The 23,831-nt window shown below is 41.6% G+C and overlaps 3 protein-coding genes across 3 annotated transcripts; all 3 read left to right on the plus strand.

The window, feature by feature from the left end:
* The first annotated feature begins 6,459 nt into the window (after positions 1 to 6,459).
* On the plus strand, positions 6,460 to 7,446 carry LOC121566983 (P2Y purinoceptor 13-like). Its single transcript, XM_041876934.2, has one exon. It carries the CDS (start codon positions 6,460 to 6,462, stop codon positions 7,444 to 7,446), a length of 987 nt encoding a protein of 328 aa, XP_041732868.2.
* Positions 7,447 to 11,677: 4,231 nt separating this feature from the next.
* LOC121566984 (P2Y purinoceptor 12-like) lies at positions 11,678 to 12,926 on the plus strand. Its single transcript, XM_041876935.2, has one exon. It carries the CDS (start codon positions 11,744 to 11,746, stop codon positions 12,857 to 12,859), a length of 1,116 nt encoding a protein of 371 aa, XP_041732869.2. The 5' UTR covers positions 11,678 to 11,743; the 3' UTR covers positions 12,860 to 12,926.
* A 1,395-nt stretch (positions 12,927 to 14,321) lies between these two features.
* LOC121566985 (G-protein coupled receptor 87-like) lies at positions 14,322 to 23,372 on the plus strand. Its single transcript, XM_045213626.1, has 4 exons — positions 14,322 to 14,477; positions 14,842 to 15,027; positions 22,456 to 22,749; positions 23,105 to 23,372. The coding sequence occupies exons 2-4, from the start codon at positions 14,855 to 14,857 to the stop codon at positions 23,370 to 23,372; spliced, it is 735 nt and encodes a 244-aa protein (XP_045069561.1). The 5' UTR covers positions 14,322 to 14,477; positions 14,842 to 14,854.
* Positions 23,373 to 23,831: the final 459 nt, after the last annotated feature.

Genomic DNA, 23,831 nt, shown 5'->3' on the forward strand with positions numbered 1-23,831 from the left:
GCTGGGCTGATGAGACAGTGGATTGGGCCGTGAGATGGAACAGAGTAAATAGGTATTTCAACATCATAGCCTTAGCCAGTGGTAACTTGTGGAATAGACACCGGCAGGAATGCGGTTTTAACCAATCAGCATCCAGGATTAGACCCACCCGTTGTATGACCTCCAATATTCTATATGGACAACTTGTTATGATATTTTGGGTGCTATACCATTTTGTTTGAAGTGGCTTAGAAAAGTTGTGAATTTTTTAAAAGCATGCTACGATAGCCCCTACCACTCCCATCGTTTCACTAGCAGAGATGCTGTCTGTGGGGTAAGTAAATAAAGATAACAAAGACATATTTTGGTCAACAACTCTCACGATCACTTTTTGAAGTGAATTAAATGACATTTTCTTAATACATTTAAGTATATTTCAAAATGTTGTGTACTGCCCGTTTAAAACATTTTACTGCAGATTCTTGGTAGTCTTAAACAAATCTACTTTGAAACAAAATATACACCTCACACACATGGTTATGGGCTTTAAAAAAAGAAGACACCTGTACCATGTCAGATATAGAGTTTAAATGTTTTGAATTTTGAGTTTGCACCCCAATATTAGACTTTATATGCATCACAGAAGACTGAAATATGACAAAATTGTTTGACATAGAAACACCGGATTTTCGTCTTTTTTTATTTTTTCTAATCTTTATTAATTATAAAATTATGAAAAATATTTATAGCATTCCACCCAGAGGGCGCTTTTGGTCATTGACTGCAGGAAAGGACTACATGGCAGTCATTTTTACCACATAAATATGACATTCATATTTTCTTCAAAATTCTGAAAACTAAATTATACTATAATAAAAATGACAGTAAATTAGCTTTTCAATACTAATGTGGATTGTACTTTGAAAAAGAACTGCACATTATATGAAGGAAAAATTCATATTTTCATTTTACAGAATATGCTAATTATCCATACACGTCTATTGAAGTAACATTAACAATATTTTACTAGAATAGTTACATTTACATTTTAGTCATTTAGAAGCTCTTATCCAGAGCGACTTACAGGAGCAATTTTTTAAAATTTTATTTCACCTTTATTTAACCAGGTAAGCCAGTTGAGAACAGGTTCTCATTTACAACTGCGACCTGGCCAAGATAAAGCAAAGCAGTGCAATAAAAACAACACAGAGTTACATATGGGGTAAAAAAACATAAAGTCAAAAATACAACAGAAAATATATATACAGTGTGTGCAAATGTAGCAAGTTATGGAGGTAAGGCAATAAATAGGCTATAGTGCAAAATAATTACAATAGTATTAACACTGGAATGCTAGATGTGCAAGAGATTATGTGCAAATAGAGATACTGGGGTGCAAAAGAGCAAAATAAATAACAATATAGGGATGAGGTAGTTGGGTGGGCTAATTTCAGATGGGCTGTGTACAGGTGCAGTGATCGGTAAGGTGCTCTGACAACTGATGCTTAAAGTTAGTGAGGGAGATAAGAGTCTCCAGCTTCAGAGATTTTTGCAATTCGTTCCAGTCATTGGCAGCAGAGAACTGGAAGGAATGGCGGCCAAAGGAGGTGTTGGCTTTGGGAATGACCAGTGAGATATACCTGCTGGAGCGCAGACTACGGGTGGGTACTGCTATGGTGACCAATGAGCTAAGATAAGGCGGGGATTTGCCTAGCAGTGATTTATAGATGGCCTGGAGCCAGTGGGTTTGACGACGAACATGTAGTGAGGACCAGCCAACAAGAGCGTACAGGTCACAGTGGTGGGTAGTGTATGGGGCTTTGGAGACAAAACGGATGGCACTGTGATAGACTACATCCAATTTGCTGAGTAGAGTGTTGGAGGCTATTTTGTAAATGACATCGCCGAAGTCAAGGATCGGTAGGATAGTCAGTTTTACCAGGGCATGTTTGGCAGCATGAGTGAAGGAGGCTTTGTTGCGAAATAGGAAGCCGATTCTAGATTTAACTTTGGATTGGAGATTCTTTATGTGAGTCTGGAAGGAGAGTTTACAGTCTAACCAGACACCTAGGTATTTGTAGTTGTCCACATACTCTAGGTCAGACCCGTCGAGAGTGGTGATTCTAGTCGGGTGGGCGGGTACCGGCAGCGTTCGATTGAAAAGCATGCATTTAGTTTTACTAGTGTTTAAGAGCAGTTGGAGGCTACTGAAGGAGTGTTGTATGGCATTGAAGCTCGTTTGGAGGTTTGTTAACACAGTGTCCAATGAGGGGCCAGATGGTGTCGTCTGCGTAGAGGTGGATCTGAGAGTCACCAGCAGCAAGAGCGACATCATTGATATACACGGAGAAAAGTGTCGGCCCAAGAATTGAACCCTGTGGCACCCCCATAGAGACTGCCATAGGTCCAGACAACAGGCCCTCCGATTTGACACACTGAACTCTATCTGAGAAGTAGTTGGTGAACCAGGCGAGGCAGTCATTTGAGAAACCAAGGCTATTTAGTCTGCCAATAAGAATGCGGTGGTTGACAGAGTCAAAAGCCTTGGCCAGGTCGATGAAGACGGCTGCACAGTACTGTCTATTATCAATTGCGGTTATAATATCGTTTAGGACCTTGAGCGTGGCTGAAGTGCACCCATGACCAGCTCGGAAACCGGATTGCATAGCGGAGAAGGTACGGTGGTATTCGAAATGGTCGGTGATCTGTTTGTTAACTTGGCTTTCAAATACTTTCGAAAGGCAGGGCAGGATGGATATAGGTCTGTAGCAGTTTGGATCTAGAGTGTCACCCCCTTTGAAGAGGGGGATGACCGCGGCAGCTTTCCAATCTCTGGGGATCTCAGACGTTATGAAAGAGAGGTTGAACAGACTAGTAATAGGGGTTGCGACAATTTCGGCGGCTAGTTTTAGAAAGAAAGGGTCCAGATTGTCTAGCCCAGCTGATTTGTAGGGGTCCAGATTTTGCAGCGCTTTCAAAACATCAGCTGTCTGAATTTGTGTGAAGGAGAAGCGGGGGGGCATGGGCAAGTTGCAGCGGAGGGTGCAGAGTTGGTGGCCGGGGTAGTGGTAGCCAGATGGAAAGCATGGCCAGCTGTAGCAAAATGCTTGTTGAAATTCTCGATTATTGTAGATTTATCGGTGGTGATAGTGTTTCCTAGCCTCAGTGCAGTGGGCAACTGGGAGGAAGTGCTCTTATTCTCCATGGACTTTACAGTGTCCCAAAACTTTTTGGAGTTAGTGCTACAGGATGCAAATTTCTGTTTGAAAAAGTTAGCCTTTGCTTTCCTGACTGCGTGTGTATATTGGTTCCTAACTTCCCTGAAAAGTTGCATATCGCGGGGGCTATTTGATGCTAATGCAGTACGCCACAGGATGTTTTTGTGCTGGTCAAGGGCAGTCAAGTCTGAGGAGAACCAGGGGCTATATCGGTTCTTAGTTCTGTATTTTTGAATGGGGCATGTTTATTTAAGATTGAGAGGAAATTACTTTTAAGGAACAACCAGGCATCCTCTACTGACGGAATGAGATCTATATCCATCCAGGATACCTGGGCCAGGTCAATTAGGAAGGCCTGCTCGCTAAAGTGTTTTAGGGAGCGTTTGACAGTGATGAGGGGTGGTCGTTTGACCGCGGACCCGTTACGGACGCAGGCAATAAGGCAGTGATCGCTGAGATCCTGGTTGAAGACAGCTGAGGTGTATTTCGAGGGTATGTTAGTCAGGATGATATCTATGAGGGTACCCATGTTTACGGATTTAGGGTTGTACCTGGTAGGTTCGTTGATAATTTGCGTGAGGTTGAGGGCATCTAGCTTGGATTGTAGGATGGCTGGGGTTTTAAGCATATCCCAATTTAGGTCACCAAGCAGTACAAACTCTGAGGATAAATGGGGGCAATCAATTCACATATGGTGTCCAGGGCACAGCTGGGGGCTGAGGGGGGTCTGTAGCAAGCGGCAACAGTGAGAGACTTATTTCTGGAAAGGTGGATTTTTAGAAGTAGAAGCTCAAACTGTTTGGGCACAGACCTGGATAGTATGATAGAGCTCTGCAGGCTATCTCTACAGTAGATTGCAACTCCACCCCCTTTGGCAGTTCTATCTAGACGGAAAATGTTATAGTTGGGGATGGAAATTTCAGAATTTTTGGTGGCCTTCCTGAGCCAGGATTCAGACACTGCTAGAACATCAGGGTTGGCGGAGTGTGCTAACGCAGTGAATAACTCAAACTTAGGAAGTAGACTTCTGATATTTACGTGCAAGAAACCAAGACTTTTGCGATTACAGAAGTCAGCAAATGATAGCGCCTGGGGAGTAGGAGTGATACTGAGGGCTGCAGGGCCTGGGTTAGCCTCTACATCACCAGAGGAACAGAGGAGGACTAGAATAAGGATACGGCTAAAGGCTTTAAGAACTGGTCTTCTAGTGCGTTGGGTACATAGAATAAAGGGGGCAGATTTCCGGGTGTTGTAGAAAAGATTCAGGGCATTATGTACAGACAAGGATATGGAAGGATATGAGTAAAGTGGAGGTAAACCTAAGCGTTGGGTAACAATGAAAGAGATAGCATCACTGGAGGCATCAATTGAGTCGGTCTCCGCGTGTATGGGGGGTGGGACAAAGGAGCTATCTAAGGCAGGTTTAGCTGGGCTGGGGGATCTACAGTGAAATAGTGCAATTAGAAATAACCGAAACAACAATAAGCTAACCATGTTTGGGCTGAGGCTAAACATAAACAGGATGTAGTACCGTAAAAAGGAACAGTCCAGCAGACATCAGCTGTATAGCTGAGTTATCATAAGGTCCGGTGAACAGCAATAGGATAGTTCGGAGGCTGCTAAAGCACTAGCGAGTAAGAGGCCACGGCTAGCGTGTGCTAGCGGGCCGGGGCTAGCAGATGGAATCTTCATGGTCGACGTCGTAACCACATCAGACGATTTCGTCGGCAGACCAGTCGTGTAGGATCGGCGGGGCTCCGTGTCAACACTAAGTGGTCCCGTCCGGTTGACAGAGAGGTAGATAGCCGGGAGATGGGCCTAGCTCAGGATGATTAGCCAGACCACAGCGTCCATTTTGTTGCAGCTAGCTGGTAGCGATGAATCCGGAGTTAAAGGTCCAGTGATTCAGTGATTCCGGCAGAAAAACTGATATGTTCTGGGTCGATAACGCGCTGTGCAGACTGGCCGAATATCAGGTGATTAATGTCCAGTGATTCAATTAATCCCGCAGAAAAAAAATCCAATGTTCTCGGTGAAATACCGCTAACTGTGGCTAATAGCAAGTAGCTAGTTAGCTGGCTAGCTAGTTTCAACTGGAGATTCTAGATAAAAGGTAAGTCAATAATAGAATCCGTTCCACATTGAGTGAGGCGGGTTGCAGAAAGTATATTTTGTAGAAGGATGAAAAGTCTGATAGTGAAATATGTACGAAAAATACAAAAAAACAGGGTATTTACAGGCTATTTACAGACACACGACAAAAACAGAACTGCACTACTACGCCATCTTGGATCAGAGGGGTTAGGGTTAAGATCAATTAGGGTTAAGTGTTCAACAGATTTTTCACCTAGTCGGCTCTGAGATATGCCAACTTCTGTCTGTAGCGTCCAAACCGTTTGGGCTACAAACCACCCTGTGGAAAGGGGAGACTCTCTTGAACACAATGTTCTCCGTTTTGCTCTATGACCCCCACAAGTTTCACGGGACTCGTCGGAAGGTAACCCATGCAAATGAATGGAAGTATGGAGGTAGTTTTGTGCTAACAAAAATAAGGGGTTAAATATGTGTCCAAAAAAACTACAATATTTCCTAAACTTCCTACATATAGGACAGACACTTCAAAACCTTATTTCTTATGATTATTTTTTTTTACTGTCTTTTTTGACATTTATGAATGTGTTATTCAATGCGTGGGCTATAATAGGAAAGGCCAGATTCAATATTTTATCAAATAACTTTTCTATGTATTTTTCTATACCTAAAGGCATCCTAAAATTCCAAATCAAATAGCTAAATGATCCATGGTATGACCATCTTAAAACAATTCCATATGTTAGATTATTAACATATGGAATTGAGGTTAACGGTCATTTTGGTAAAATAGCAGTCTGTTTTGGTAATTTTGTCATTTCAGATAACATTAATTGGATGTGAAATGATGTTTTGATAAGAATTAAGTTGATATTTTGCTATGATTGTTGCTTTTCCAATTATTTCTTCTTGGGGTATGATAGTTGAAATAAGCACATGATCCATTTATATTCTTAAATTATATTCTTCAAGAAGCAATGGCTACATATCATTTATTCAAAATTCCAAAAATTGATGTACCAATGCAGATTTCCCCTTTAATCTATGAATTAATTATTATTTTAATAATTTTTCTTGCTAACCTCATTTGCAGATTCCTCAAAACTAGTAGCCACAATGGCATCACTTCCCCCCTCCACTGGACTGTGGTTATAATGAAGATACCATAAATATGGCTATATCAAGTCTCTACTTCCTGTTGTTCATCCCAGCCCTCATCATCAATGGGGTAGCAGTCTTGGTCTGCATGCAACTTCGCTCAACGTCCACCTTCATGGTGTATCTGAAGAACCTTGTGGTCACTGACCTTCTCATGACCCTGACCATCCCTCTCAAAGCAGCCACTATCCTGCCCAGTGCTCCTCTGACTCTGAAGGCCTTTACCTGTCGCTACTCTGATGTTATTTTCTACCTCTGTATGTACATGAGCATCATTCTACTGGGCCTCATCAGTCTGGACCGCTTCTTCAAGATCGTCAGGCCCTGTGGCAGGTTGTTGGGTCAGAACCTGGTCTTCGGCAAAGTGCTGTCTGCTTCCATCTGGGTGGTGCTGTTGGCCACTAATGTCATTCCAACCATGATCCTGACCAATCAGGTTCCCACAAACAAGACTAAAGAATACTGTATGAAAATGAAGAGCGATGCAGGACAGGCTTTTCACAGAGGCGTGGTCATTTTCAACAGCGCGATCTTCTGGATGGTGTTTGTTCTTATTTGTTTCTGTTACATATGCATAGCGAGAAAAGTTGTTCAATCATACAGGAAATCAGGAAGCAGCAATGACGAGGGGAGGCATAAAACCAAAGTGAGGGTGTTTTTGGTTCTGGTGGTTTTCCTGGTGTGTTTCGGCCCATACCACGCCGTACGTGTCCCCTACACCCAGCTTCAGGTTACCTCAACGACCAGCTGCACTAAGGCCACCTTACGGATCTCTAAAAAGATCACCTTGTGGATGTCAGCCATGAACGTCTGTCTGGACCCTCTCATCTACTTCTTCCTCTGTAAATCCTTCAGGACCAACCTGTTCAAGATGTTCCGTCTCCCACCTGGGACCTGTAGCTGGCTCACTGGGAAAGGGTCCAGCCCCAACACAACAGAGGATCAGACCCCAACACAGGAGACTCCCCAGGGAGACTCCTGTGCCTGTATAGAAAATTAAAACTCTTTGGAATGATCTACTTTCTGTTGTGTGAAGTTCTGTTTCACAGATTATCATACTGCCCCCTGGTGGAGGATTAACTATCCTACTAGTCATATTAGAGGTTTAGGGTTATTACACAATGTCTGATGTACTATCCTACTAGTTATATTAGTAATTAATCCACCAGGTATGATGTACTATCCTACTAGTAATATTATAAATTAATCCACCAGGTGTGATGTACTATCCTACTAGTTACAGTGCAGTCGGAAAGTATTCAGACCACTTTACTTTTTTTACATTTACATTTTAGTCATTTAGCAGACGCTCTTATCCAGAGCGACTTACAGTTAGTGAATATATATATATATATATATATATATATTTTATACTGGCCCCCCCCCTGGGAAACGAACCCACAACCCTGGCGTTGCAAACGCCATGCTCTATCAACTGAGCTACATCCCTGCCGGCCATTCCCTCCCCTACCCTGGACGACGCTGGGCCAATTGTGCGCCGCCCATGAGTCTCCCGGTCGCGGCCGGCTGCGACAGTTTTCCACAGTTTGTTACATTAAAGCCTTATTCTAAAATTGATGAAATATATCTACACATAATGACGAAGCAAAAACAGGTTTTTAGAACTTTTTGCTAATTTATCAAATAAAACAAAAAACAGAAATACCTTATTTACATAAGTATTCAGACCCTTTGCTATGAGACTCGAAATTGAGCTCAGGCGCAACCTGTTTCCATTGATCATCCTTGAGATGTTTCTACAACTTGATTGGAGTTCACCTGTGGTAAATTCAACTGATTGGACATGATTTGGAAAGGCAAACACCTGTCTATATAAGGTTCCACAGTTGACAGTGAATGTCAGAGCAAAAACCAAGCCATGAGGTCGAAGGAATTGTCCGTAGAGCTCCGAGACAGGATTGTGTCGAGGCACAGATCTGGGGAAGGGTACCAAAACATTTCTGCAGCATTGAAGGTCCACAAGAACCCAGTGGCTTCCATCGTTCTTAAATGGAAGACGTTTGGAACCACCACAACTCTTTCTGGAGCTGTCCACCTGGCCAAACTGAGCAATCGGGGGAGAAGGGCCTTGGTCAGGGAGGTGACCAAGAACCCGATGGTCACTCTGACAGAGCTCCAGAGTTCCTCTGTGGAGATGAGAGAACCTTCGAGAAGGACGACCATCTCTGCAGCACTCCACCAATCAGGCCTTTACGGTAGAGTGGCCAGACGGAAGCCACTCCTCAGTAAAAGGCACATGACAGTTCGCTTGGAGTTTGCCAAAAGGCACCTAAAGGATTCCGACCATGAGAAACACAATTCTCTGGTCTGATGAAACCAAGTTTGAACTCTTTGGCCTGAATGCTAAGCGTCACGTCTGGAGGAAACCTGGCACCATCCCTACGGTTAAGCATGATGGTGGCAGCGTCATGCTGGGGGGGGTTCAGCGGCAGGGACTGGAAGACTAGTCAGGATCGAAGGAAAGATGAAAGGAGCAAAGTACAGAGCGATCCATGATGAAAACCTGCTCCAGAGCGCTCATGACCTCAGACTGGGGCGAGGTTCACCTTCCAACAGGACAACGACCCTAAGCACAAATCCAAGACAACGAGGAGTGGCTTCAGGACAAGTCTCTGAATGTCCTTGAGTGGCCCAGCCAGAGCCCGGACTTGAACCCGATCGAACATCTCTGGAGAGACCTGAAAATAGCTGTGCAGCGATGCTCCCCATCCAACCTGACAGAGCTTGAGAGGATCTGCAGTGAAGAATGGGAGAAACTCCCCAAATACAGGTGTCCCAAGAAGACTCGAGGCTGTAATCGCTGCCAAAGGTGCTTCAACAAAGTACTGAATAAAGGGTTTGAATACTTATGTAAATGTAATATTTCAGTTATTCTTTTGTTTTTGTTTTACTTTGCCAGTATTTGGTATTGTGTGTAGATTGATGAGGGGGAAAAAACAATTCAATCAATTTTCGAATAAGGTTGTAAAGTAACAGAATGTCAAAAAAGTCAAGGGGTCTGAATACTTTCCGAAAGCACTGTATATTAGAAATGAATCCACAGGGTATGATGTACTACTGAAGTCCATACATTTACACCAAGAGAATAGACCATACAGAATGCATAATCTTGTTTTATGATGTTTGTAGTGACGATGATTATGGTGATGATGGTTTACTGCATATAGTACCAATGCATGGTCGGACAATAGGCCGCAGGGACTGAATATGTGTGCATTAGGCTAACTGTTAGCTTTCCGGTGTTTTCCATATTGTGTTACTATGGTGTATTGTTTATGTTTGTTTGTATGTTGAATTCACAAAATGAATTTCCATGTAAATGGACAAGTAAAGTATATTGTATACTATTTAAAAACATACCAATAAAGGAATATAGTGGTCCTATTAGCTTTCAGATATATTTCTGGTTGCCAGGTTAATCTACAATATGTCAAAACGAGACTATATTGGGTCAAATAATGTTGGGCAAATCATACACTACATCAGAGAGTCACAATAGCATAACCTGGTCTCACTGTTGCTTTAGTGGCACTCTATTTCCCTGGATTTGCATCTGTCTGGACATGTACAGCCTTCTTGGGTATTTCAAGGGAAATTCAAGGTGTGAGTCTCATATACTGTACACTGGCGCTGTGACAGAGTTCCACAGTACTGTCCTGTCTGATCACTGATCGTCTTCAGATAGGTGAGTAAATCTTTTAGTTTTGTCTCTTCTTATCTTTACTCTGAGCTGTTTTATGCATTGCTTCATCAAGGTACACTTAAAATGAATTATAATGGGTTTATACGTACAGTAAATATATATAAATTGATATAAATTGTTATTCATTTGTTTACAGATTATATAGTTTCTAAATATGTAATAAACAGTTATAAAACATTCATGATTCTTTACACAGATTTGTGGGTTGGCTTCTCTTGTTGTCTTAAGAGATTTCTATCAATGGAGGAAAAAAAGTTGTATGATTTCATTAGTGCTCAGAAACAGCTATCTGAAGTTTATTTATTTCACCTTTATTTAACCAGGTAAGCCAGTTGAGAACAAGTTCTCATTTACAACTGCGACCTGGCCAAGATAAAGCAAAGCAGTGCGATAAAAACAACAACAACACAGAGTTACACATGGGATAAACAAAACATACAGTCAATAACACAATATAAAATATATATACAGTGTGTGCAAATGTAGTAAGTTATGGAGGTAAGGCAATAAATAGGCCATAGTGCAAAATAATTACATTTAGTATTAACACTGGAATGATAGATATGCAGAAGATGATGTGCAAATAGAGATACTGGGGTGCACATGAGCAAAATAAATAACAATATGGGGATGAGGTAGTTGGGTGGGCTAATTACAGAATGGGCTGTGTACAGGTGCAGTGATCGGTAAGCTGCTCTGACAACTGATGCTTAAAGTTAGTGAGGGAGATAAGAGTCTCCAGCTTCAGAGATTTTTGCAGTTCGTTCCAGTCATTAGCAGCAGAGAACTGGAAGGAATGGCGGCCAAAGGAGGTGTTGGCTTTGGGGATGACCAGTGAGATATACCTGCTGGTGAGTTTCGTAACGTCCATTCAAGTGAAATATAATTCAGATGACACCAACTACATTGACTTGAATAATTGTATTAACTACTAATGCTTAACGCAAATGAATGAAAGAGCCTAGGCAGAGGGAAAAACTAATTAGCACTGCTATCTAAACACTACACCTGTCAGCATTCACTCCAGTCTCAGTCCTTCAGTCCTACTTCAGTTGGTTGTCACTTCAAATCATTAAAATAACTCCCACCATACCAAATAGTGAGATGATTGTTTTAAGGTATCCTTTATGTTCAATATTCAATTGACGTTGTATTGTACACTAGCTGAAAATGAATGTATCATCAACATACACTCCCTTGTAACTATCAATGGTTCTCAGGGCTTTGGCCCCAATTGTTTAAAGAAAGAAACTGGCAAGTACTCCTATGTATGTAACTTAGATAGGGACAGAGGTGGGGGTAGTTCAGTGAGGATTTACATACAGGTCTATAAGCTAATGCTAACAGACGATAGGGACAGAGGAGGGGGTAGTTCAGTGATGTAGATGCAGGTGTATAAGATAACAAAAGTAATGCAAATCATGTTAAATGATGCAAGGGGATTCAAAGGTTTTCATTTTTCATGTTTTTGTATTGACCAAGGAGAGCCCTTGAATAAGTTCCTCATTTGGCAGACAATGGATTAGACTGAGATATTTCCATAACTTTTCTTATCCCTTTTTCAGATGCTACAATGGCATCTAACCTGGCATCTATCCTGACATCTAACCTGACATCTAACCTGACATCTAACCTGGCATCTAACCTGACATCCAACCTGACATCTAACCTGACATCTAACCTGGCATCCAACCTGGCATCTAACCTGACATCTAACCTGACATCTAACTTGACATCTAACCTGGCATCTAACCTGGCATCTAACCTGGCATCTAACCTGACATCTAACCTGACATGTAACCTGACATCCAACCTGACATCTAACCTGACATCTAACCTGGCATCTAACCTGACATCTAACCTGACATCTAACTTGACATCTAACCTGGCATCTAACCTGGCATCTAACCTGACATCTAACCTGGCATCTAACCTGGCATCCAATCTGACATCCAACCTGGCATCTAATCTGGCATCTAATCTGACATCTAACCTGGCATCCAGACTGACATCCAACCTGACATCCAACCTGGCATCTAACCTGGCATCTAACCTGACATCCAACCTGGCATCTAACCTGGCATCCAACCTGGCATCCAACCTGACATCTAACCTGACATCTAACCTGGCATCCCCACCTCTTCTTCTGGACTGTGGCGCTTTCAATTATGACGACCTAGATGTGGTTATCCCATGTCTGTACTTTGTAATTTTCCCGCTTGCCTTGCTGTTGAATGGGGTCGCGTCCTGGGTCTCCCTGCACCTGAGCTCAACCTCCACCTTTATGGTGTATTTGAATAACCTTGTGGCCGCTGACCTTCTCATGACCCTGACCATGCCTCTCATTGCGGCCAGTAAACTTCCTATGAAATCTGTGGGGTTACGAGCGTTCTCCTGTCGCTACTCAGGAGTAATCTTCTACACATGCATGTATACGAGCATCACTTTACTGGGCCTCATCAGCCTGGACCGCTTCGTCAAGATCATCAGGCCCTATGGCAGGTTGTTGGGTCAGAACCTTGTCTTCGGTAAGGTACTGTCTACCTTTGTGTGGGTGGTGCTGTTTGGAGCCACTGCTCTTCCTACCATTATCCTGACCAATCAGGGTGCCAGCAACAAGACGGACGCTTCCTGTATGTCCATGAAGAGCCCAGCCGGGATCAGACTTCAAACAGTTGTGTTTGTGTAAATGGATGTCTTGTTCTGGGCCATGAGCATACTGGTTGTAGTTTGCTACATCTGCATCACCAACAAGGTCCTCCAGTCCTTCCTCCAGATGTGACGCTTGGCATTCAGGCCAAAGAGTTCAATCTTGGTTTCATCAGACCGGAGAATCTTCTTTCTCATGGTCAGAGTGCTTTAGGTGCCTTTTGGCAAACTCCAAGCGGGCTGTAATGTGCCTTTTACTGAGGAGTGGCTTCCGTCTGGCCACTCTACCATGAAGGCCTGATTGGTGGAACGCTGGAGAGATGGTTGTCCTTCTGGAAGGTTCTCCCATTACCACAGAGGAACTCTGGAGCTCTGTCAGAGTGACCATCGGGTTCTTGGTCACCTCCCTGACCAAGGCCCTTCTCCCTCGATTGCTCAGTTTGGCCGGGTGGCCAGCTCCAGGAAGAGTCTTGGTGGTTCCAAACTTCTTCCATTTAAGAATGATGGAGGCCACTATGTTCTTGGGGACCTTCAATGCTGCAGACATTTTTTGGTACCCTTCCCCAGTTCTGTGCCTCGACATAATCCTGTCTTCGAGCTCTACGGACAGTTCCTTCAACCTCATGGCTTGGTTTTTGCTCTGACATGCACTGTTAACTGTGGGACCTTTTTTAAGACAGGTGTATGCCTTTCCAAATCATGTCCAATCAATTGAATTTACCATAGGTGGACTCCAATTTGTAGAACCGTCTCAAGGATGATCAATGGAAACAGGATGCACCTGAGCTCAATTTCAAGTCTCATAGCAAAGAGTCTGAATACTTATGTAAATAAATATACACTACCGGTCAAAGGTTTTAGAACAACTAATCATTCAAGGGTTTCTCTTTATTTTTACTCTTTCTACAATGTAGAATAATAGTGAAGACATCAAAACTATGAAATAACACATATGGAATCATGTAGTAACCAGCATTGCACACTCTTGGCATGAAAAACCCTTGAATGAGTAGGTGTTCTAAAAAAACACAAAAGATTGAAGTGCCTTTGAACGGGATATGGTAGTAGGTGCCAGGCGCACCGGTTTGTGTCAAGAACTGCAACGCTGCTGGGTTGTTCATGCTCAACAGTTTCCCGTGTGTATCAAGAATGCTCCACCAACCAAAGGACATCAAGCCAACTTGACACTGTGGGAAGCTTTGGAGTCAGCTTGGGCCAGCATCCCTGTGGAACGCTTTTGACAACTTGTAGAGTTCCTGCCCTGACGAATTGAGGCTGTTCTGTTTGGTCCACTCAGTGTATAGTGGACTAACACACACATCAGCTGATGACGAGATTGTGCAACAGGAAAACATTCATTAGAGGGTGTTGTGGACTTCAGGATCCTGAGGGGACCAGACTGTCTTTCCTCTGAATGGCATGACCGGAAACAAAAAGCAGAAGAGAGAACGTCTCCACACGTCTTGTCACTTTGCTCTAGTGTCAGATCAGATTGACAGCGATTTAAGGAGAGAGAGAAGGGTATTTTTATTAATTACACTGTCTTGAAGAGCCCAAACCCCTGCCTTCCAAGCAGACTATCCAACCTGCTGAGAGAGAAGAAGCCAAGGAGCTTCTGTCGAGACCAGTCAGTCTCAATCTTCCCCTGGCCTACTCAGGTGGGTTCACTCAGACACATCAGACAGACTTACTCAAAAAATAAATTTAAATAAGGGAATAAGATATTAAAACTTGTGTAATTTTGATAGTTAAATATTTTAAGATTTGTTCATTGTAAAATATTCATGGCTGTACATGGTTCCAAAGTTCATCTGCAGTACATTCTGTGAGTGTATTCCGCATCATTTTTTAAATCCAATTTTTAATAATGTATTCTACTTATCAAAACAGCTTTTTTGTATGGGAGGGCAGTTCTATTGTCTCTAAGCCAGTCATCATTAAAGTAAGCTGACTGTAGTAATGGATGAAATGAGGAAGAAAACAGTACTGTACAGCTTTTACCTCTTTTGTTTTGTTACACAGCACAGCCCTAGATATGGACAACACAACAGGATTCGCAGTGACCCCTGTCAATCACAACCACACCAACAGCAGCTGTTCCCGTGACAATGTGCTGAAGACTGTGGTTTTTCCAGTTCTCTACTCCCTCCTCTTCCTGTTGGGCCTGTCCCTCAACGGCCTGGCAGTGTGGGTGTTCTTCAGCATCCCCAGCCGCTCCCACTTCATCATCTACCTCAAGAACATTGTGGTGGCCGACGTCCTCATGACCCTCTGCAAAGGCCAGTGATAATTATAATAATATGCAGACCAGTCTGTAACACCAGTCTGTAACACCAGTCTGTAACACCAGTCTGTAACACCAGTCTGTAACACCAGTCTATAACACCAGTCTGTAACACCAGTCTGTAACACCAGTCTGTAACACCAGTCTGTAACACCAGTCTGTAACACCAGTCTGTAACACCAGTCTATAACACCAGTCTATAACACCAGTCTGTAACACCAGTCTATAACACCAGTCTGTAACACCAGTCTGTAACACCAGTCTATAACACCAGTCTGTAACACCAGTCTGTAACACCAGTCTATAACACCAGTCTATAACACCAGTCTATAACACCAGTCTGTAACACCAGTCTGTAACACCAGTCTGTAACACCAGTCTGTAACACCAGTCTGTAACACCAGTCTATAACACCAGTCTGTAACACCAGTCTATAACACCAGTCTATAACACCAGTCTATAACACCAGTCTGTAACACCAGTCTGTAACACCAGTCTGTAACACCAGTCTGTAACACCAGTCTGTAACACCAGTCTATAACACCAGTCTGTAACACCAGTCTGTAACACCAGTCTGTAACACCAGTCTGTAACACCAGTCTATAACACCAGTCTGTAACACCAGTCTATAACACCAGTCTGTAACACCAGTCTGTAACACCAGTCTGTAACACCAGTCTATAACACCAGTCTGTAACACCAGTCTGTAACACCAGTCTGTAACACCAGTCTGTAACACCAGTCTATAACACCAGTCTGTAACACCAGTCTATAACACCAGTCTGTAACACCAGTCTGTAACACCAGTCTGTAACACCAGTCTGTAATACCAGTCTATAACACCAGTCTGTAACACCAGTCTGTAACACCAGTCTGTAACACCAGTCTGTAACACCAGTCTGTAACACCAGTCTGTAACACCAGTCTATAACACCAGTATGTAACACCAGTCTGTAACACCAGTCTGTAACACCAGTCTATAACACCAGTCTATAACACCAGTCTGTAACACCAGTCTATAACACCAGTCTGTAACACCAGTCTGTAACACCAGTCTGTAACACCAGTCTGTAACACCAGTCTGTAACACCAGTCTATAATACCAGTCTGTAACACCAGTCTATAACACCAGTCTGTAACACCAGTCTGTAACACCAGTCTATAACACCAGTCTGTAACACCAGTCTGTAACACCAGTCTATAACACCAGTCTGTAACACCAGTCTGTAACACCAGTCTGTAACACCAGTCTATAACACCAGTCTATAACACCAGTCTGTAACACCAGTCTGTAACACCAGTCTGTAACAGTTAATAGAATGTCATAACCCTCTCTACATTGGCCTCCTGTAGCTCAGTTGGTAGAGCATGGCGCTTGCAATGCCAGGGTTGTGGTTTCGATTCCCACGGGGGGCCAGTATGAAATATGTATGCACTCACTAACTGTAAGTCACTCTGGATAAGAGTGTCTGCTAAATGACTAAAATGTAAATGTCACCATAACCTCATGCCAAAGGAAATCACCTCAGGTCTCTCTCATAACAGCTTAGTTCCCTATAGTGGCATTCTGCTTTGAACTCATTATTTCTTTAGGCTTTAGGAACTGAAATAAGAGACTTGTACTTCCGCTATAATTATGTGTAACCATGGCTCAGTACTTACGCCAATAATGTACAGGATAACTTTTCTATGCTGCATAAAGTTGTGAAATCTAAATATTTTCTCTCCCACTCATTGTATTTAACCATTCCTTCAACACACCAGCATGATACTGAGGGATGAATCTCCTGATTTCTCTGATGCATTGAAAAGCCAGACGTCGTCTATGTTAGACGGGATGCTGCTACCTGTACAGAGGAACCTAGAAAAACAAGCTGTGACTGGCAGGAAGCTTTCCGGGGCATGGGCGTGTCGAAGTGGCAGGATGTGAAACAATTCCAGTAAATAAATAAAAACACTGCTAAATACACCAGAAAGTTCCTGTGAAAACAATAGTTCATGTGAAAGAAATGGTGTGTGTGCATAGCGTATGACCATGAGAAAGAGAAACATGTAATCTGATCAGGTTTGATCTTTTAAATAACAATTAGTTCCAGGACCAAAAACAGCAACCTCCCCATGAGAATATGACAAACATACATAACCTCCCTAACCTGCCGAATCCAGGCCACTGTAGGAAGAATTAGCATGTGCAGATGCTATCAGCAGCAGTGAACCATTCATGAAAACAACAATTCTATGATATGGCTCAGTTGGTAGAACATGGCTCTTGCAACGCCAGGAATGTGGGTTTGATTCATGGGCCACCCAAACATAACATACATTTAACTAACTGTAAGTCACTCTGGATAAGAGCGTCTGCTAAATGACTAAAATGTAAATGTCACCATAACCTCATGCCAAAGGAAATCACCTCAGGTCTCTCTCATAACAGCTTAGTTCCCTATATTGGCATTCTGCTTTGAACTCATAATTTCTTTAGGCTTTAGGAACTGAAATAAGAGACATGTACAGTGGGGGAAAAAAGTATCTAGTCAGCCACCAATTGTGCAAGTTCTTCCACTTAAAAAGATGAGAGAGGCCTGTAATTTTCATCATAGGTACACGTCAACTATGACAGACAAATTGAGAGAGAAAAAATCCAGAAAATCACATTGTAGGATTTTTTATGAATTTATTTGCAAATTATGGTGGAAAATAAGTATTTGGTCAATAACAAAAGTTTTCTGGCTCTCACAGACCTGTAACTTCTTCTTTAAGAGGCTCCTCTGTCCTCCACTCGTTACCTGAATTAATGGCACCTGTTTGAACTTGTTATCAGTATAAAAGACACCTGTCCACAACCTCAAACAGTCACACTCCAAACTCCACTATGGCCAAGACCAAAGAGCTGTCAAAGGACACCAGAAACAAAATTGTAGACCTGCACCAGGCTGGGAAGACTGAATCTCCAATAGGTAAGCAGCTTGGTTTGAAGAAATCAACTGTGGGAGCAATTATTAGGAAATGGAAGACATACAAGACCACTGATAATCTCCCTCGATCTGGGGCTCCACGCAAGATCTCACCCCGTGGGGTCAAAATGATCACAAGAACGGTGAGCAAAAATCCCAGAACCACACGGGGGGACCTAGTGAATGACCTGCAGAGAGCTGGGACCAAAGTAACAAAGCCTACCATCAGTAACATACTACGCCTTCAGGGACTCAAATCCTGCAGTGCCAGACGTGTCCCCCTGCTTAAGCCAGTACATGTCCAGGCCCGTCTGAAGTTTGCTAGAGTGCATTTGGATGATCCAGAAGAGGATTGGGAGAATGTCATATGGTCAGATGAAACCAAAATAGAACTTTTTGGTAAAAACTCAACTCGTCGTGTTTGGAGGACAAAGAATGCTGAGTTGCATCCAAAGAACACCATACCTACTGTGAATTATGGGGGTGGAAACATCATGCTTTTGGGCTGTTTTTCTGCAAAGGGACCAGGACGACTGATCCGTGTAAAGGAAAGAATGAATGGGGCCATGTATCGTGAGATTTTGAGTGAAAACCTCCTTCCATCAGCAAGGGCATTGAAGATGAAACGTGGCTGGGTCTTTCAGCATGACAATGATCCCAATCACACCGCCCGGGCAACGAAGGAGTGGCTTCGTAAGAAGCATTTCAAGGTCCTGGAGTGGCCTAGCCAGTCTCCAGATCTCAACCACATAGAAAATCTTTGGAGGGAGTTGAAAGTCCGTGTTGCCCAGCGACAGCCCCAAAACATCACTGCTCTAGAGGAGATCTGCATTGAGGAATGGGCCAAAATACCAGCAACAGTGTGTGAAAACCTTGTGAAGACTTACAGAAAACGTTTGACCTGTGTCATTGCCAACAAAGGGTATATAACAAAGTATTGAGAAACTTTTGTTATTGACCAAATACTTATTTTCCACCATAATTTGCAAATAAATTCATAAAAAATCCTACAATGTGATTTTCTTGATTTTTTTTTCTCATTTTGTCTGTCATAGTTGACGTGTACCTATGATGAAAATTACAGGCCTCTCATCTTTTTAAGTGGGAGAACTTGCACAATTGGTGGCTGACTAAATACTTTTTTTCCCCACTGTACTTCCCCTATAATTATGTGTAACCATGGCGGAGTACTTACGCCAATAATGTACAGGATAACTTTTCTATGCTGCATAAAGTAGTGAAATCTAAATATTTTCTAGCATGTGCAGATGCTATCAGCAGCAGTGAACCATTCATGAAAACAACAATTCTATCATATGGCTCAGTTGGTAGAACATGGCTCTTGCAACGCCAGGAATGTGGGTTTGATTCCTGGGCCACCCAAACATAATACATATTTATATGCATGCATGACTGTAAGTCACTTTGGATAAAAGTGTCCGCTAAATGGCATGATATTGTTATATTATAAGAAGTCTGACAAACAAGGGCAGCTTTTTTCAGTTGTGCCAAAAGATGAAGATACTGATAACTGACCCTGTGCGTTAGCTCTTATCTTACCACTTCCTGATATCCAGGAAGTGTATTAGGTGACGTAGCAAAAACAGTCCCGATACATCGCAGTAACGTATCTCACTTGTAAGCATAGATATCGTAGTGACATTCCTCCATGCAAAGATTGTTTTTCACAACTTCACCGGTGAGTTTCTTTACTTTATTTATCTATAATAACACATCTTAGACATTTTATTTTCTTAAATAATATTTTCACTGTTTTGAACTGTATGGAACAATGTAAATACGCTATTCTCTGATTACAAAGATTGTACGCAAATATCCCAAATCTGACAAAAGGATGCCTTTGACACAGAAATAATAAGCTTTGAATTATTTTGAGAAAAGTTTCTTGTGAACTTTATGAATCACAATCATAAGACTTTTATGCTTTCAATTGTATTTTGCAATAACCATAAACTATTAATTCACACAATGAAAATGAACCATATCGTGGTGTCAAATTTATATTTTAAATTTTAAAAAAACATTAAAGGGGCAATTTGTGTTTGGTATATCAATTTTTTTGACTTTTTAAAGGGGTACTTTGGGATTTTGGCAATGAGTCCATGCAACTTATGTGACTTGTTAAGCAAATGTTTTACTCATTAACTTATTTAGGCTTGCCATAACAAAGGGGTTGAATACTTATTGACTCAAGACATTTCAGCTTTTCATTTTAAAATGATTTTTACAGTGGAGATCAAGTTTATAAATTGCCTGGCTGGGCTGATGAGACAGTGGATTGGGCCGTGAGATGGAACAGAGTAAATAGATATTTCAACATCATAGCCTTAGCCAGTGGTAACTTATGGAATAGACACCGGCAGGAATGCGGTTTTAACCAATCAGCATCCAGGATTAGACCCACCCGTTGTATGACCTCCAATATTCTATATGGACAACTTGTTATGATATTTTGGGTGCTATACCATTTTGTTTGAAGTGGCTTAGAAAAGTTGTGCATTTTTTAAAAGCATGCTATGATAGCCCCTACCACTCCCATCGTTTCACTAGCAGAGATGCTGTCTGTGGGGTAAGTAAATAAAGATAACAAAGACATATTTTGGTCAACAACTCTCACGATCACTTTTTGAAGTGAATTAAATGACATTTTCTTAATACATTTAAGTATATTTCAAAATGTTGTGTACTGCCCGTTTAAAACATTTTACTGCAGATTCTTGGTAGTCTTAAACAAATCTACTTTGAAACAAAATATACACCTCACACACATGGTTATGGGCTTTAAAAAAAGAAGACACCTGTACCATGTCAGATATAGAGTTTAAATGTTTTGAATTTTGAGTTTGCATCCCAATATTAGACTTTATATGCATCACAGAAGACTGAAATATGACAAAATTGTTTGACATAGAAACACCGGATTTTCGTCTTGTTTTATTTTTTATAATCTTTATTAATTATAAAATTATGAAAAATATTAATAGCATTCCACCCAGAGGGCGCTTTTGGTCATTGACTGCAGGAAAGGACTACATGGCAGTCATTTTTACCACATAAATATGACATTCATATTTTCTTAAAAATTCTGAAAACTAAATGATACTATAATAAAAATGACAGTAAATTAGCTTTTCAATACTAATGTGGATTGTACTTTGAAAAAGAACTGCACATTAAATGAAGGAAAAATTCATATTTTCATTTTACAGAATATGCTAATTATCCATACACGTCTATTGAAGTAACATTAACAATATTTTACTAGAATAGTTACATTTACATTTTAGTCATTTAGAAGCTCTTATCCAGAGCGACTTACAGGAGCAATGGTGTTCGACAGATTTTTAAGTGTTCGACAGATTTTTCACCTAGTCGGCTCTGAGATATGCCAACTTCTGTCTGTAGCGTCTAAACCGTTTGGGCTACAAACCAAACTGTGGAAAGGGGAGACTCTCTTGAACACGATGTTCTCCGTTTTGCTCTATGACCCCCACAAGTATCACGGGACTCGTCGGAAGGTAACCCATGCAAATGAATGGAAGTATGGAGGTAGTTTTGTGCTAACAAAAATAAGGGGTTAAATATGTGTCCAAAAAAACTACAATATTTCCTAAACTTCCTTATATCTCCTACATATAGGACAGACACTTCAAAACCTTATTTCTTATGATTAATTTTTTTACTGTCTTTTTTGACATTTATGAATGTGTTATTCAATGCGTGGGCTATAATAGGAAAGGCCAGATTCAACATTTTATCAAATAACTTTTCTATGTATTTTTTTATACCTAAAGGCATCCTAAAATTCCAAATCAAATAGCTAAATGATCCATGGTATGACCATCTTAAAACAATTCCATAGGTTAGCTTATTAACATATGGAATTGAGGTTAACGGTCATTTTGGTAAAATAGCAGTCTGTTTTGGTAATTTTTTTATTTCAGATAACATTAATTGGATGTGAAATGATGTTTTGATAAGAATTAAGTTTATATTTTGCTATGATTGTTGCTTTTCCAATAATTTCTTCTTGGGGTATGATAGTTGAAATAAGCACATGATCCATTTATATTCTTAAATTATATTCTTCAAGAAGCAATGGCTACATATCATTTATTCAAAATTCCAAAAATGGATGTACCAATGCAGATTTCCCCTTTAATCTATAAATTCATGATTATTTTAATCATTTTTCTTGCTAACCTCATTTGCAGATTCCTCAAAACTAGTAGCCACAATGGCATCACTTCCCCCTCCACTGGACTGTGGTTATAATGAAGATACCATAAATATGGCTATATCAAGTCTCTACTTCCTGTTGTTCATCCCAGCCCTTATCATCAATGGGGTAGCAGTCTTGGTCTGCATGCAACTTCGCTCAACGTCCACCTTCATGGTGTATCTGAAGAACCTTGTGGTCACTGACCTTCTCATGACCCTGACCATCCCTCTCAAAGCAGCCAATATCCTGCCCAGTGCTCCTCTGACTCTGAAGGCCTTTACCTGTCGCTACTCTGATGTTATTTTCTACCTCTGTATGTACATGAGCATCATTCTACTGGGCCTCATCAGTCTGGACCGCTTCTTCAAGATCGTCAGGCCCTGTGGCAGGTTGTTGGGTCAGAACCTGGTCTTCGGCAAAGTGCTGTCTGCTTCCATCTGGGTGGTGCAGTTGGCCACTAATGTCATTCTAACCATGATCCTGACCAATCAGGATCCCACAAACAAAACTAATGAATACTGTATGAAAATGAAGAGCGATGCAGGACAGGGTTTTCACAGAGGCGTGGTCACATTCAACAGCGCGATCTTCTGGATGGTGTTTGTTCTTATTTGTTTCTGTTACATATGCATAGTGAGAAAAGTTCTTCAATCATACAGGAAATCAGGAAGCAGCAATGACGAGGGGAGGCATAAAACCAAAGTGAGGGTGTTTTTGGTTCTGGTGGTTTTTCCTGGTGTGTTTCGGCCCATACCACGCCGTACGTGTCCCCTACACCCGGCTTCAGGTTATCTCAATGACCAGCTGCACTAAGGCCACCTTACGGATCTCTAAAAAGATCACCTTGTGGATGTCAGCCATGAACGTCTGTCTGGACCCTCTCATCTACTTCTTCCTCTGTAAATCCTTCAGGACCAACCTGTTCAAGACGTTCCGTCTCCCACCTGGGACCTGTAGCTGGCTCACTGGGAAAGGGTCCGGCCCCAACACAACAGAGGATCAGACCCCAACACAGGAGACTCCCCAGGGAGACTCCTGTGCCTGTATAGAAAATAAAAACTCTTCAGAATGATCTACTTAATGCTGTGTGAAGTTCAGTTTCACAGATTATCATACTGCCCCCTGGTGGAAGGTTAACTATCCTACTAGTTATATTAGAGGGTTAGGGTTATTACACAATGTCTGATGTACTATCCTACTAGTTATATTAGTAATAAGAAACCTACTAGAATATAGAAATTAATCCACCGGGTGTGGTGTACTATCCTACTAGTTACAGTGCATTCGGAAAGTATTCAGACCACTTTACTTTTTCCACAGTTTGTTACATTAAAGCCTTATTCTAAAATTGATTAAATATATCTACACACAATACCCCATAATGACGAAGCAAAAACAGGTTTTTAGAACTTTTTGCTAATTTATCAAATAAAACAAAAAAACAGAAATAGCTTATTTACATAAGTATTCAGACCATTTGCTGTGAGACTCGAAATTGAGCTCAGGCGCAACCTGTTTCCATTATCATCCT

Source organism: Coregonus clupeaformis, unplaced genomic scaffold (genome assembly GCF_020615455.1).
Source record: "Coregonus clupeaformis isolate EN_2021a unplaced genomic scaffold, ASM2061545v1 scaf0131, whole genome shotgun sequence".
Lineage (NCBI taxonomy): Eukaryota > Metazoa > Chordata > Actinopteri > Salmoniformes > Salmonidae > Coregonus > Coregonus clupeaformis.